General features: G+C 47.2%; 1 protein-coding gene across 4 annotated transcripts in view; it reads left to right on the top strand.

The window, feature by feature from the left end:
* Nucleotides 1-14,160, top strand: part of LOC147898870 (arogenate dehydrogenase 2, chloroplastic-like) — a 67,837-nt gene that overhangs the window by 14,438 nt on the left and 39,239 nt on the right. For all 4 annotated transcript variants that reach the window (XR_015541524.1, XM_087379107.1, XM_087379106.1 and 1 more), the window contains 3 exons: nt 5,397-5,561; nt 5,665-5,747; nt 5,887-5,956. Coding sequence is in view for 3 of the 4 variants with exons in the window: in XM_087379107.1 (XP_087235233.1) it covers nt 5,397-5,561; nt 5,665-5,747; nt 5,887-5,956 (318 nt within the window). In the remaining variant the exon portion in view is untranslated. The remainder of the gene's footprint in view (nt 1-5,396; nt 5,562-5,664; nt 5,748-5,886; nt 5,957-14,160) is intronic.

Here is a 14,160-nt window from a genome sequence, read left to right as displayed (position 1 = left end):
CAGTGGCTACACCTGTCACTCCTACAGCTGGAGGCAGGGGTAGAGGTGCAGATGCAGCACAAGTAATTGGAGCAGCTGCTCCAGGAGCTCCCACAGCAGAGCATAAAAGATGGGACTCTAGAGATGCACAAGCTCTTTCAGTGATTTCTCTCTGTGTCAAGAGGTTCGTTATTCCTCGCATTCGGTCATGCAAGACATCTATGGCAGCTTGGGAGATACTAGAGAGTCTGTTTGCAGCAAGAAATGATGCCAGAGTTTCCTTTATGAAGTGAGAGCTTTCCCATTCGCATATGGATAAGGGAGATTCCACGAGTTCTCACCTCACTAAGCTTCAGGATTTGAGGGAATAATGGCTGAATATTGATGAAGTCATTCCGGATTCAGAGATGATCACCACCACTCTGAATTCTCTTCTTGAGTCCTATCTTGGTTTCCACACCTCGCTGAATTTGTCATTGAGGGGGGGCAGCAATCCTCTCTCTTTTCACGAGTTGGTAGGACTTCTGTTGCAGGAGGAGCAAACTCGCAGAAATATGGCAACCCGGGCTGGTGAGCATGCCATGCTTTCCAAGTTCAAGCCCAAGGGTAAAGGGCAGCAAAAGCCACATGCCAATCAGCCCACACATTAGCATAAAGCTGATTCAGGACAGCCCTCTTATAAGGCTAAGGGTGATGCAGATAAACAGAAAAAGAACGGCATTTGTCACTATTGCAAGAAGCTAGGTCATTATATTGGAGAATGCAAGAAGCGCATAGCCAAAGAGAAGAAAATGGATTGAGGTATGGCTGTGTCAAATGCATCAGCTCCTCATTCTCATGATGGGGGAGATGTTGCAGCCAACTTTGTGGAAGAGCACTATGCCTTTTTGTCTTGCACTTCAGATTTTTCAGTGGGTAGTTCAGATGCTACAGCTACTAATAACGATGACCCTTATGCTTTTTTGACTTGCAGCTATGATCCTTCAAAGGATGCATGCTCTCTCAGTGTCAATGAGACACTGCATACTTGGTATTTTGATAGCGGTGCTTCAAAGCAGATCAATTCCAAGAAGAGTCTTTTTGCATCTCTGCACCCACCACCTACCAAAAAGAAGGTGACTTGTGCAAGTAATTCTTCTTATTCAGTGTGTGGAGTGGGAGACATTATTCTCACATCCACTGATGGCACTGATGGCACAGATTTCAGAATTTTAGATGTTCTCTATGTGCCAGGCATAAAGAAGAATTTGCTTTCAGTGTCCTCACTCAATAGAGGAGGGTTTCAGGTTGTTTTTTATGATGATAAGTGCGCAGTCAGAACAAAGAGAATGACTATGCTTTGATGTTGTCTGGCACTTTGTATCGAGGTCTTTTTCAGCTTGATGTATATGAAAAAAGATCCGATCTTGCATTATCAGTGAGCACTCCCACTGCTGCGATGCAGAATGTGGAGTTATGGCATGCTAGGTATGGGCACATTAGCTATGGCAGCTTAATGACACTTCAGAGGCATGATATGGTTGATGCATTGCCTCCTTTAGAGTCGCCTCCTCATGCATGTGAAGGTTGCATCCTTGGCAAGATTATGCGCATAGACTTCCTTTCAATAAGGATGGTGCAGTGAAAGCTACACGGAAATTACAGCTTATTCACAGTGATGTCTACGGTCCCATGAGGACACCTGCTTTTGGGGTTATCTTTATTTTGTTACATTCATAGATGACTTCACCAACTACACTTAGGTCTATGGTCTAGAGGCAAAATAAGAAGTGTTTATGCATTTTAAACACGTTGTGGCTATGGTTGAGAATGAGACAGGACTCAAGTTGCAGGCACTTCGCACAAATCGAGGGGGAGAGTATATGTCTCATGAATTTGAGGCAATTTTGAAGGAGAAAGGTATCACGCATTAGCTTACAGTGAGGCTTACACCTCAACAGAATGGCAAACCTGAGCGGAAGAATCGCATTGCCATGGAGATGGATAGATGCATGCTTACAAGTAAGAAGTTGCCTCATATATTTTGGCTTGAAGGCCTCATGTGTGCCAACTATATTTTGAATCGGGCTCCCACAAAGGCTTTGAAGACAATCACTCCCTATGAGGCATGGCATGGGAAAGCCTTCGGTGGACCATTTCAGAGTTTTTGGTTGTGTTGCATATGCCCATGTGCCTGTGGAATTTCGACACAAGTTGTCAGATAAGGCACTTAAATGCATTTTTGTGAGATATAGTTCACAAAGCAAAGGCTATCGTCTCTACAACCCTGCTACACGCAAGATTTTTGTTAGTAGAGATGTTATATTCTCTGAAAATTCAGCACACACATGCTGAATTTCAGATTCCAGTTTCTTTAGATGATGTGTTTGAGGGGATGCTTCCTATAGCATTTGGTTCCCCCGCTGAAAATCAAAACTTATAGCAGCAAGGCACAAAGTCTTTTGGCTTGATGTTTCCCAGGGGGGGTGACTTGCAGATGCATGCTTACAGTGATTCAGATTGGGCTGGAGACGATGATACCAGGCAGTCTACTAGTGGTAATTGTTTCTTTTTGGGCAATGCTTGCATTTCTTGGCTGAGCAAGAAGCAATCTACAGTGGCTACTTCCTCATGTGAAGCTGAGTACAGGGCAGCTTTCACAGTGACAGTTGAGTGTGTTTGGTTGCAACGTTTGTTTGCTGATCTTCGTCTCATATTGGAGGGTCCTTCTCCTATTCTCACTGATAGTCAGAGTGCTATTGCAGTGGCAAAGAATCGTGTGTTTCATGCTCGCAGGAAGCACATTGAGGTTCATTATCATTATGTCAGAGAGAAGTTGCATGCAGGGGAGATCAGTATGATCTATGTGTCAACGCATGACAATGTTGCAGACATCTTCACCAAAGCACTTCCATGTTAGAAGTTTGAGGCATTTCACAGTGCCCTAAACTTATCTCCTTTTGGTGATTGATCATTACCTTGTACACGACATTGACACTGCAGGGGGGTGTTAGAATTATTAGAATATTCTAGGCAGTGGAGAATGTAATGTAATAAGTGTGTTAGGGGCACTTTTCCCTCTAACCACCGTCTAATCTCTAACTACGGTTAGTGATTAGATAGGGTTTTGTCACTTAGACAAAACCCTTATCTCTTTCTTTGTACTTCACTTCAGTCACTTCAGTTTAGTACACTTTGGGAGTGAACTACGTTCAGCTCACTCTCCATCTTGCTCACTCTTGCTCTCTTGCATTTTCTCACAATTTTGGGCACGCAACTTTAAAATCAGCACAAGACACCTGTTTGGCATGCAGGAGGCCAAAAAGCAAGCAGAAAAGTCGAAATTTGCTATGAGAGCTGTTTTCTGGACCACAGAAGAACAGGAAGAGGCAAGTCATAGGCTGGGAAAGTGCTCGAGGGCTATTCTTTCACATTGCTTGGCTGATTTTTGACTACGAGGGCAGTCTGTGCATTGTTGGTGGGTTGCTAGGGCTGCCAGAAGTTCAACAACGAAATTCTTTTTTTGTGCCAAGAGCCTCCAGATCAGTTCATTTTTGCTGCTTCCAGGCTGCACAGAGGCTGCTGCAGGTGCTGTGGGCTGTTTTGGAGCTGAGCAGGAGCTTCTATAGGGATTTCGACCTGTTTTTGGTTGCTTTTGGGCTGTCTGGAGTTTTCCAAGATTGGGCGACCTCTTCTGAGTTGCGTGTGGGCTGTGCCAAGGCAGAGTCAACTATTCTTTGTAGGATCTAGGGTTTTCCAGCCCAGGCGACCTGATTTTTGTGGATTCAAGGCAGAGGAAGGCTAGCTTTTGCCGTTCCCGGACTGGTTGCTGGTTGGTTGAGATTGATTCCTCGCCAAGAAGGGTTGATTTTTGCTGTTGGGCAGTGGCCAGGGGGGCTAGAGATAAAGGTGACTTGTTTGGAAGCGCTTGGTGGATTGATTGCACCAGAGTTTGGATGTCTGGGGCTTTTCAGCAGTTATTGAGCCGTGGCTGGTTGGTTGGGCACTGGGTTGTGCAGGTGCAGGAAGCGCATAGTCAGTTGATGCCTTTGGGGTTCTGTTGCACACTTGGTTGGCAGGGAGATTGCAGGATTGCCTAGTAATTGGATGCTTACTTGCCATATAAGGTTGAGTAGGGATTGCAAGGTGTGCAGGCTATTGGAAGTCTGTGGGCAGTGGTTTGCCTGTGGTGCAGCTTTCAGGAGACCTTGTAATCAGCCACTTGGCTTTATATGAATATTAAAGAAATACTGCAAGGGGCGCCACCGTTTGGGGCCAATCGGTGTCCTTGTTTCTGAGTAGGAGCACTCTAGCTCCCTGTGATTAAGTTTGTGGTGATTGATTATTTGGCATATTTACTGTGTATGCTATAGTTAAAGTGGATCTCATCACCCTTAGTCCAAGAAGGCTGGTTTCAAAGCCTATGGTCTAGGATTTTTGGAGAGACACTTGGCCACGGGGATCTATGTGGATCAGCCCTAGGGATTTCATTGTTCAGGTGGAGTACTTGGTTACAGATGGTGCTAGAATGACGATAGGTTGAAACATGCCTTGAGAGCATGGTGCTTGGTAGGATTTAGGCTGTCCTTTGATTCCAAGGGGGACATTTGGATGTGCCTGATGTTGTACCAAGATTGCTCTAGTACACCGGCATGTTACAGACTCCAAGAGTTGGGAGTTGACCTCTAACCTCCAACACCTCGTTTCAATGACCCAGCAAGGTTGAACATGCACTCATAGATGCAGATGCTTCATCAGGTCCCATAGAGAAACTCTCAGAAACAAGTTGGAGACATGGTCCTCGAACCCGCACTCTTGTTCCTCCAGGTCCAGCTCACCAGGATAAGACATCCTGGAATACAGGTACAATCCAGGTAGCACCAGCCATCCATGGCATCGCCATCCTCAATCACGAACATGCCAGCATTCTCGAGCCATCCGGACAAACTAAGTTGATCCACCTGTCCCCTCCTAGAATCCAAGGACAGCTGGGTTCTTGTCCCAATACAAATAGTAAGCTGTCACTGTTGGAAAGGCTATGTAGTAACCATCCACTTGCAATACGTATGCAAACAAGTTTTCAAAGGTACAGGGAGCAAAGTTTTGCTGATCTCATGATGAGCGGTGTGCATATGTTCTGCATGTCATCTTACTCATGAACGCCATGTGCTGAATAATATTCGTCTTTCAAAGTTTGCAAATACTATTGTTTTCATGTATGAGAGGATTGTCTTGATGATAAGCGTGCAAAAGGGTATAGGATTGGGCTCTAGGAAAATAACTTCATTCAGATTAGCTGATGATCTATGGGATTGAGCTGAGGTTTGGTCATTTTACTTCCAAAACATATAAAAACAGAATAAAGAGTGCCTGGTATAGTTAGAACCTCCTTCATATACTTGGTAATTTGTTTCAGTGACCCAGGATTTATGTGGCAGGTGCTTCCTGCTGAGTTTGATATACTCTGTACACATCCAATGTTCGGTCCACAAAGTGGGAAGGCAAATTGGATTGGTCTTCCATTTGTTTATGATATGGTTCGCATCGGTGGAGGAGCTCGTGCTGATCGTTGCCAAAAGTTCTTAAGCATATTTGATCGTGAGGTAAGTTTTTATCTTTTACCAGAAGCTAAATGAGCTTAATTTCTTTTCTTTTACTTTTTATCTGCTCTTTTGATCATGCGTTCCAGTTATACCTATGTTTCAGGGCTGCAGAATGGTGCAAATGACATGCGAAGAACATGATCGCTATGCAGCTGGCAGCCAATTTATCACTCATACAGTTGGAAGGTCCCTTCCTCTACAAAACTTTCAGATCACACCTTTCATGCTTTTCTACTTATATAGTAATATTTGCAAATGTGCTATCATACTTGTTTACTATTCTGCTATCTACACTTAAAACTTTGTTCCGTTATACTCCTCGCAGGGTTTTGGGCAAGTTGTCTTTGGAATCCACGCCTATCAATACTAAGGGTTATGAACAGTTACTTCAGCTGGTACAATTCTCGCCTTTTTGGGTAAACTTTAGAAAAGTCAAGAATGGTTATCTATGTCAAGGCTGTTACAACCTTTCTAGGTGATGATATTACCCCATATAGGGCTTGGTAAAATGTTGAAGACATAAATCCTTGGAACATAGGTGGTAAAGACTTTTTTTCCCCCTAAAGAAAGGAACCTTCTATTAATGCTTGAAAGATTGCATACAAGACAGCAGCTCCAAAGGTTCTGAGTATGGAAAAAACCGGAAAAGGCTGAAAGAGAGAACTGGCCTGTTCCAGAGAAACCCAGCTCACTGCCTAGGGGATCTCTGGTACTGGGGCTGACAGCCAAGTAGGGGGACTACACAACCAACGAATCCCTCGTAGAAAACTTTTGCAAGCCAAGCCTTGCAGAAACGAGCACGCCTCTCGATAGTCGCCCTGGAGCCTGGAGTCCCACGCTCCTAGGTGGATCGTAGTGTGCATATGATATCCTGCCAGATGGCGACTAGGGTAGCCGAGGGTGGAACCGGGTGCTCACCCCGGGTGGATCGTAGTGTGCATATGATATCCTGCCAGATGGCGACTAGGGTAGCCGAGGGTGGAACCGGGTGCTCACCCCGGGTGCTCACCCGTCAAGAGACTGCAACGAGCCACCCAAATGTTCCATGCCATGATGTGGCTACCACCTCCCAAACGCTGTCCTCCCTAGGAGAAGGAGCTAGGCTGTCAGGAGGGACTGCCTCGTGGAGTGCTATCCTCTGGATTCTTTGACCCTGTATCCGGTAGGCTAAGCTGAAACGCGTGTCCTCCCTCTATCAACCAGGCCACCATCCCCCAGGTGTAGTCTCTCTGAAGACTTTGCATACGTGTCATGATCCTGAGGGCTCGCATCCAAATCCTTGCTGCGCTAGGATAGCTCCACAAGTAGTGCGGGATAGTTTCCAGAAGACCATCGGAGCAACAATGGCACTATCCCTCCACTCGCATCTGCTCCAACCATGGTCCAATGGGCAAGCCTCCGTGGGCGGCCAGCCAGAAGAAGTAGGATATCTTCCTTGGCTGCAAATTGGACCATAACCGCGTCCAAAACTTGGAATGAACATCTCGGGGCACTCTTTGGGTCACCCAATGCCTCTCCCTCGAGGGGGTCCACTTCGACGAGTCCATCTGAAGCCTCTTGCCTATCCGTGTGGTGTAGGAAAAGAAGGGCACCTCATCCACCTGCTCGGCTAGGCCGCCCCTAGAAGGCTAGTACCACTCTCCTAGATCCCACTAGATCTCCCTCAAAGGTCTACCCTTCCACAGCCAAAGGCGGCATCCTGCTTTGAGATACTGGGAGGGTCAATGTGCCACTTCTTCCCCAAACGTCCCACCACTCTGATCATCTGCCAGTGAATCCCATCAAGACTCCATCCATCTCAGGGTCTCTCTCAGTGAGTGGCTGAAGTAGGTCTCCAGGTCCTACACGGAAGAAGCCGGGGTGCGTGCTGCCTCGCTGCATCAACATCCTCAGGGGGACACCAGTAGGAGAAAGCTGCTCCAACCATTTGTTGTCTCTCCATGCGCGAAGTCCCTCCTACTAGGACTCAGGAATGGCTAAGTCAATCTCGCTCATCCGTTGCCCTGCCCCTCGTAAATGCGCTAGGGTGTCAAGCCTGGCCTCTGCCTCCATAGGTAATCTCCTCCATCGGCCAAAAGACTCAGCCGGACCACTGTCCCACCGCGTCCAATCAATGTGAGTCTGTTGTCTGAGCATATGCCCCTCCTGATCTCTGATCTCTAGGTGCTCACCGCTAGCCACCTCATCCCGCCTCTCGCCTCGTCCTTTCGCCATCCGCCTCGCCATCCTCCTCCTTCTCTTGCCCCCACCCTCTCTTCTCCGCCATCCCGCCCCTTCACCCCTTCACCCCCGCCTTCCTCTCCGCCCCCTCCTACCTCCTTTTCTTTCCCTGTGCTCCCTTCCCCCTCCGCCTCTTGTCGGCCGTCTTCCTGACCCCCCTGCTACTTCTCCGTCCTGCCCACTTCCCTTCATCTCACTTCTTCACCTCCGTCCTCCCACATTGTCCATTCCCATTCCCCCTCGCCTCCCTCTCCTTCCGTTCTTCTCCAACAGCAAGAGCTTTTTGGTTTGGCAGAAGAAAGAGGATCTTGGTGGTGACCTTTGGTATGGTCAGAGGGGCTTTATGCAGCACCCTCGAATTCCACAGCCGTTAAGGTCCTTCTTTCTTTAGACAACAAACAACAGGTTCAGCAAGCAGTTTAGTCCCTTCAGGACAAGGCGATTGTGGGCATAATTGTGGGCCTCACACCCACAAGGCGACAGGTGCGAGAGTGGATCCAGGCGAGCTTGGCACTAGAGGGCGATCACATTGGTCGGGCATTTGGCACAGTGCTCGAGTCTCTGCCAAATTTGGTCGCAGCGGTGGTAGTAGATGATGGGGTCCCCAGGATCAGACTGGTGGTTGAGAGTCCAGAGTCCCTCTCAGAGTTGATTCTTTTAGAGACCCTTGAAGGGGGTACACTTCGCTAGCGAGTGGAGATTTTTGGGCTACCAAGCCAGTGTCTCCGTTGCAGACTGATGGGTCACCTTGCCAGAGATTGCCCCCGTGGCCATGGTCGAGTGCCTCCCCCCCACCCCCGTAGAGTAGGCAGAGCCAGCAGGTTCGAGTCCAGTGCCCTCTCTGGCAGGAGCAGCAAGAGTCTCAGACCCCGTGGGTTACCCCCTCAGAAGGGGACTAGACCCAGGTTTAAAAGAAAAGAAACCAAGCAAACATGCCCACAAGCGCCACAGGCAGAGGGCCAATCGCAGAGAGAGGGACAGGGTTGACGGAGAGGCCTGGAAGGAGGAACAACAGGAGCTACCTCCTTCAGTGGCAGGGGCCACCGCCCATCTAGTTGATCCTCCCCCTTCGGAGGTTCAGTCTCTGTACTCACCCTTGCAGGAGCAGCGAGCCCTAGGAGCTTCAGATGCGGCGATGGTGGAAGCCGCGGGCACTAGCCCGACAATGGCCGCGGAGGAGCGGATCCAGAGCCCTGGTGAGCCTGATTAGCAAGGGGCCTGCGGTCGTCCTTATCCCTCCTCCTCCCCCTCCCCCTCCCCCCCTCCCCCCCCCGACCCCTCTTTCTCTCCACCTCCCCCGCCCCCTCCAGTGTTCCCCCTGCCTCCTCCCCCCCCCCTCAGCTCCCCTGCTTTGATAACTCCAATCCCCTCGCCCCCCGCGCCCCTACCTCTCCTTCCCCCGCCGCCCCCCTCTCCACCTCCTCAGCAAGTTCATTCGCCTCGATACCCTTGCCAGCAGGCAAGGGTAAGATTTTCTCATCGCAGCAGTCGGCCCAATCAGGGAGGGATCCTGAGGGACAGGGCTCGTCCTCTCGATCAATAGCTCCTAACCTCCAGCCTGGGCGTCCCTTGTTGTGGGACTTCTGGAGGTTAGGACGCTTGTCACGGGGGCGTGAAATTCTAGGTACTTTAATGTACTACAAGACCGTGACAACTTTGGTTTTAAAAGTCCAAGCATGGGCTTAATAATGTGTAATTAAACGCGGCATGGTGCCTAGCACATAAGCGTAATTAATCCCTAGGCCCAAAGGCATTCCAAGGAATTAAAAGAGTGGTTGTTGGGAAATGATGACGTGGCATTTTTAATGGGCCCCCTAGAGGGCCATGTACCTTCAGTGGCCCCCCTAGAGTTCCAGGTGGCTCTAGTGCCTTCTACATGCTCCTTTGCCATTCCTGGACCTTCCTGGGCCTTCTAAACTTCACATGTGTGGTTTTCTCTCTCATCTTCTCCCTTTGTTGAGATTTTGGACTGGTTTTTCAGCCTCCTTCAGCTGAATTCCGTTTTTCTTCATAACTCCTCACCCGTTTGGATTCCTCGACTTCCGTTTGGCCCGATGGCTTCCCCTTTGCCTCCCCTTCGTAGTGATATGCTTTTCCCTCCGTGCGTTTGGTAGAACGGGCAGAGCTGAGCACTTCTTTTGCTGGACGAATTTGCAAAAGTGGCTTTTTCTGGACCTTTTTGCTTCTACCGCCTCCTGGGCCTCTCCTCTTGCAAAGCTACAGCTTTCTGTTGAATTTCGAGTGGTTCAACGCGCTGGTTGACTGGTTTTTCTCAGTTTTGGAGGACTTTCCGGCGATGAAACTTCTCCAAAACCTTCTCAATGCATTCCTCTCTGAAGCACGCTTCTTTTGAGCCCAAGAACTCCCACTTCTTCGCGACAGAAGTGCTTCTTTTCGCATTTTTCAATGGAATTCTTGCTGGTCGGCTCTTGTAAATGCTCTTTCTTCATGCCTTTGCACTCCTCTTTGGCTGAGAATGCAATTGGGCATTGGCTACTATGTCCTCTTGGCGATTGAGGACTTGGTTCGAGTTTTCAGGGCTTGGTGAGTTGTGATTTTGCTACTGCAATTTCTTTTTGCCATAAGCTATTGGTTGGCCTCGTGTGCCGCCTCTTTCTTGGCTCACAGGTGCCCAGGCAGTGCTACATGAGTCATTCTTTGGTTGGGTACTTTGCTGATTTTATTTTGGAGCTTTGAAAAGCTTTGTGAATGCCATCTGGAAACCACTCAAAGAGAGAGTGCAGCTGGGGTGCAATGTGATTGCATCTGGACAGCCAATGGAATTGCACTCGGAAAAGAGAATGCCTTTGGGTTGAGCCTACGGGTTAAGTGCACTTATGTGATGGTGTTATATGCTTAAAAGCCTTGCGAAGGCTTAGTGAATTGGGGCTGCGTGCTCAGTTGCAGGGAAGGTCTCCCAGATGCAACTTGTAATCATTTCACTGTGAAATATAAAGAAATACCGAAAGGGGCGCCACGGTGTTTGGGGCCAATCGGGTGCACTTGTCTATGTCTGTTGAGCATGGGCATTCTAGCCTCCATCCCTTTTTCAGTGGTTTTGTTTGTGAACAAATGGGTAAATGCCAAATGGTGATCATGCAATGGTTAATGGTTGTGATATATGCTTTGTGAGCTGTAAATAAGTGCTGAAGTGATTAAAGGTTTAGTTCCACTGCCCTCTGAGTGATTAGAGGCCGGTTTCATTGGTTCCATTGCCGGGATACCACACACTCTTTCTCAAGAGGTGGGCCTCGGTAGTTTGGTGGAAGGATATCTTTGCTGCACTTTTTGACAGCTGAATATTACAACCATAAACATGGTGAGTACCCATGAGCAAGAGAGCTCCACAACTCCTCAAAGGAGAAGGCAGGAAAGCCTTAATGATCCAGCTAGTGTACAGCTGCAGGAAGCACAACAAATGCCTTTTGAGCAGGCCACACATGAAGCTAGAACTGAGCTCAACGGTGATACTAGTTCTAGCAGTGAGTCAGATGATGCTACTATGTTGAATGCACAGCTTGCAAGTGCAGTGACTGCTTTGACTCAGCTGGCTAAAAATTTGGCTCAGATTGTGCAAACAAATGCCAAGAAGAAGAAGAAATCAAGAAAGCACAAGAACGGAAAGAGTGAGTACACACATGCATCAGCTTCTCATGGCGGACCGCACACTCATGCATCAGTTTCCCATGAGGGACAGCCATCAAAAATGACTCAGAAAGTGACTTCCAAGAGAGAGGAATCGCCCAAAAGAGCACTTGAGAAAGAGGTACAAAAAGTACATCCAGTGCAACAGTATGAGCAGCCAGCACAAGGCCTTGGTTTGGCTATTTCTACTCCTCAAAATAATAATGTGCAGTCCATAAATGTGGCTCAACCACCTCAGCCATATTTGAGGCAGCAACCTGAATATTTTGGTACAGATTCTATCTTTGATGCTATGTTGATTTCACCGCCAATTGGGCATAGAAAGCAAGCCATGTATGACAATGTGGGAATGCAGCCAGGCATGCAAGCCACAGCATATGCTCCCATGCCTAATGTTCAGCCAAGCATGGCTCTCCCTAGTCAAGGGAATGCTGCAAATATACAGCCATCTTTGGGACAGCCAATATCAAATGTATATAAAGAATTTAAGGATGGTGGTTCTCATGTCAAGTTTGATACATATAATGGAGTACAGGACAGATACAAAGCCCTCACATTCCTTCAACAGTTTGATGCTGCATTTCTTGGGGGTTTGTTTACAGAAGCATCCAAGATGAGGAAGGTTGCCACATTTTTGAAAGACAATGCACTTAAGTGGTACACCAACCTTATGCTTCATGGAGATGCACCTGCTACTTGGCTGGAATTTAAGCAAGTGTTCTCTTCTACTTGGCTTACTCCAACTTTTGAAGTTGAAGTACTTTCACACTGGCATGACTTGTCATACAAACTTTGCAAGAATCTTGATGATTACACCCAGAGGTTTTGGGATGTTTTGCTGCCATTGAGCTCTTACAGGCATGTTTCTTTGAAAGAGCAAATAGAGAGGTACTATTGTGGATTGCCTAGTGAGCTACGTGATTATTGCATCAAAACCAAGATGTGATGAAAGATCAGTATGTTAATGATGCTGATTTTTCAACTATTTATGATCAGCTTTCTGATGGTCAAAGGCATGATCACTATATGTTGAAAGAGGGTTTCATTTTGATGCATGGACGACTCTGTGTCACTGATCAAATGCGACAGAAAGTCATGCTCCTCCATATGCAGGATATAGGGGAATTACAGCAACAATTACAGCAGTGGAGCAATACTTTTATTGGCCATCTTTGAGGAAAGATGTGGAAGAATATGTGAGAACATGCATGGTTTGTCAGAAAGTAAAGTTTGACAGGCAGAAGGCACCTGGGTTGTTACACCCTTTGCCAATTCCTGATAGACCATGACAAAGCATAGCTATGGATTTTGTGTTTGATCTTCCACGTACTCCTACTGGACATGATGGATTGTGGACAATAATTTGCAGGTTTAGCAAACAAGCCCACTTTGTGCCAGTAAGAAAGAAAATTACAGCAGATCAAATGGCCAGATTGTTTTTGCAGCATGTCTTCAAGTATCATGGGATGCCTGAATCCATAATCAATGATAGAGATCCGAGGATGACCAGCCTCTTTTGGAGAGGACTGTTTGAAAATATGGGCACTACGCTGAATTTTTCGTCATCTTTTCACCCTTAGTCTGATGGACAATCGGAGCAGGAAAACTCTACCATCTTGGATATGTTTAAATGCTATGTCTCAGACCACAAAAGCAAATGGGAGCATTATTTGCCTTTGCTGGAATATGCTTACAATAATACGGTGCACACATCCACAGGTAAAGCACCTTTTGAAATAGTGGAAGGTGCCATTAAGATACCTCCCATTTTGCATACAAAAGAGAAAATCTTCGAAGCTGATCGTTTTGTGGAAAGCCTTGAAGAGGCTTACAAGAAGATCAAATATGCCTTGCAAAGAAGTCAAGACAAGCAGAAAAGAGCAGCAGATAAGCACCGCAGGGAATTGGTATTCACAGAAGGTGATTGGGTTTTGCTGCGTTTTCAGAAGGCAAGGCTGAAAAATAAGAAAGGCAAGGAAAGGTTGTACACAAAGCTGAACATGCGTTACTATGGTCCTTTCCAGGTTTCTGAAAAGATAAACGAGGTAGCTTACAGGCTGAAGTTGCCTCCGCATTGGAAGATACATAATGCCTTTCATGTGAGCTTATTAAAGCAATATCATGGAGATATTCCTGAGGATGTACCTGATGAGGTGCAGTCTGAAGTGGAAGAACAGGATGAACTTCTGGTCCCAGAGCAGATTCTGGCACACAGAGATAGAAAGCTCAAGGGTAAAGTTATCCGTCGCTACTTGGTAAAATTTCAAAATTACCCATCACTTGATGCGAAATGGATGGAGGAAGGTGAACTGGCAGATTCACCTGGGATATTGCAGCTTTACCTTGATGCTTTCCAATTAGAGCCGACTGCGGTCCGGGCTCCTACAGGTAGTTCAGCAGAGCGAGCGTCTGGAGCATAACCTGATGTTCGAGAGGGGGGTAGCACCTCCACTCCCTCAGTACAGACGGGCTCACCGTGATTTCATGAGGTCGCTTGATGACACTGTATGTTTCATCCGAGATACTGAGCTGACAGTATTTCTGCTGTGAGACTTCATGATATTGATGCATCTTGACTATTGATCGCCGAGGATCACATAGATTTTGAGCAGTATATATGGATGGATGCATGCCTCTCCTAGCCATATTTTCACTGTCTCTGTATACTATAGCTGCGGCTTTCTTGTATACTCTTTTATGCTATATTTCATGCTCGCTCCTGTGTTTTGGGGCA

Source organism: Dipteris shenzhenensis, chromosome 9 (genome assembly GCF_047967505.1).
Source record: "Dipteris shenzhenensis isolate YYH24624 ecotype China chromosome 9, Dip_SZ_1.0, whole genome shotgun sequence".
In the NCBI taxonomy this organism is placed as follows: Eukaryota; Viridiplantae; Streptophyta; class Polypodiopsida; order Gleicheniales; family Dipteridaceae; genus Dipteris; species Dipteris shenzhenensis.
The sequence above is the reverse complement of the archived record's forward strand: the minus strand, read 5'-3'. Positions and strand labels throughout refer to the sequence as shown.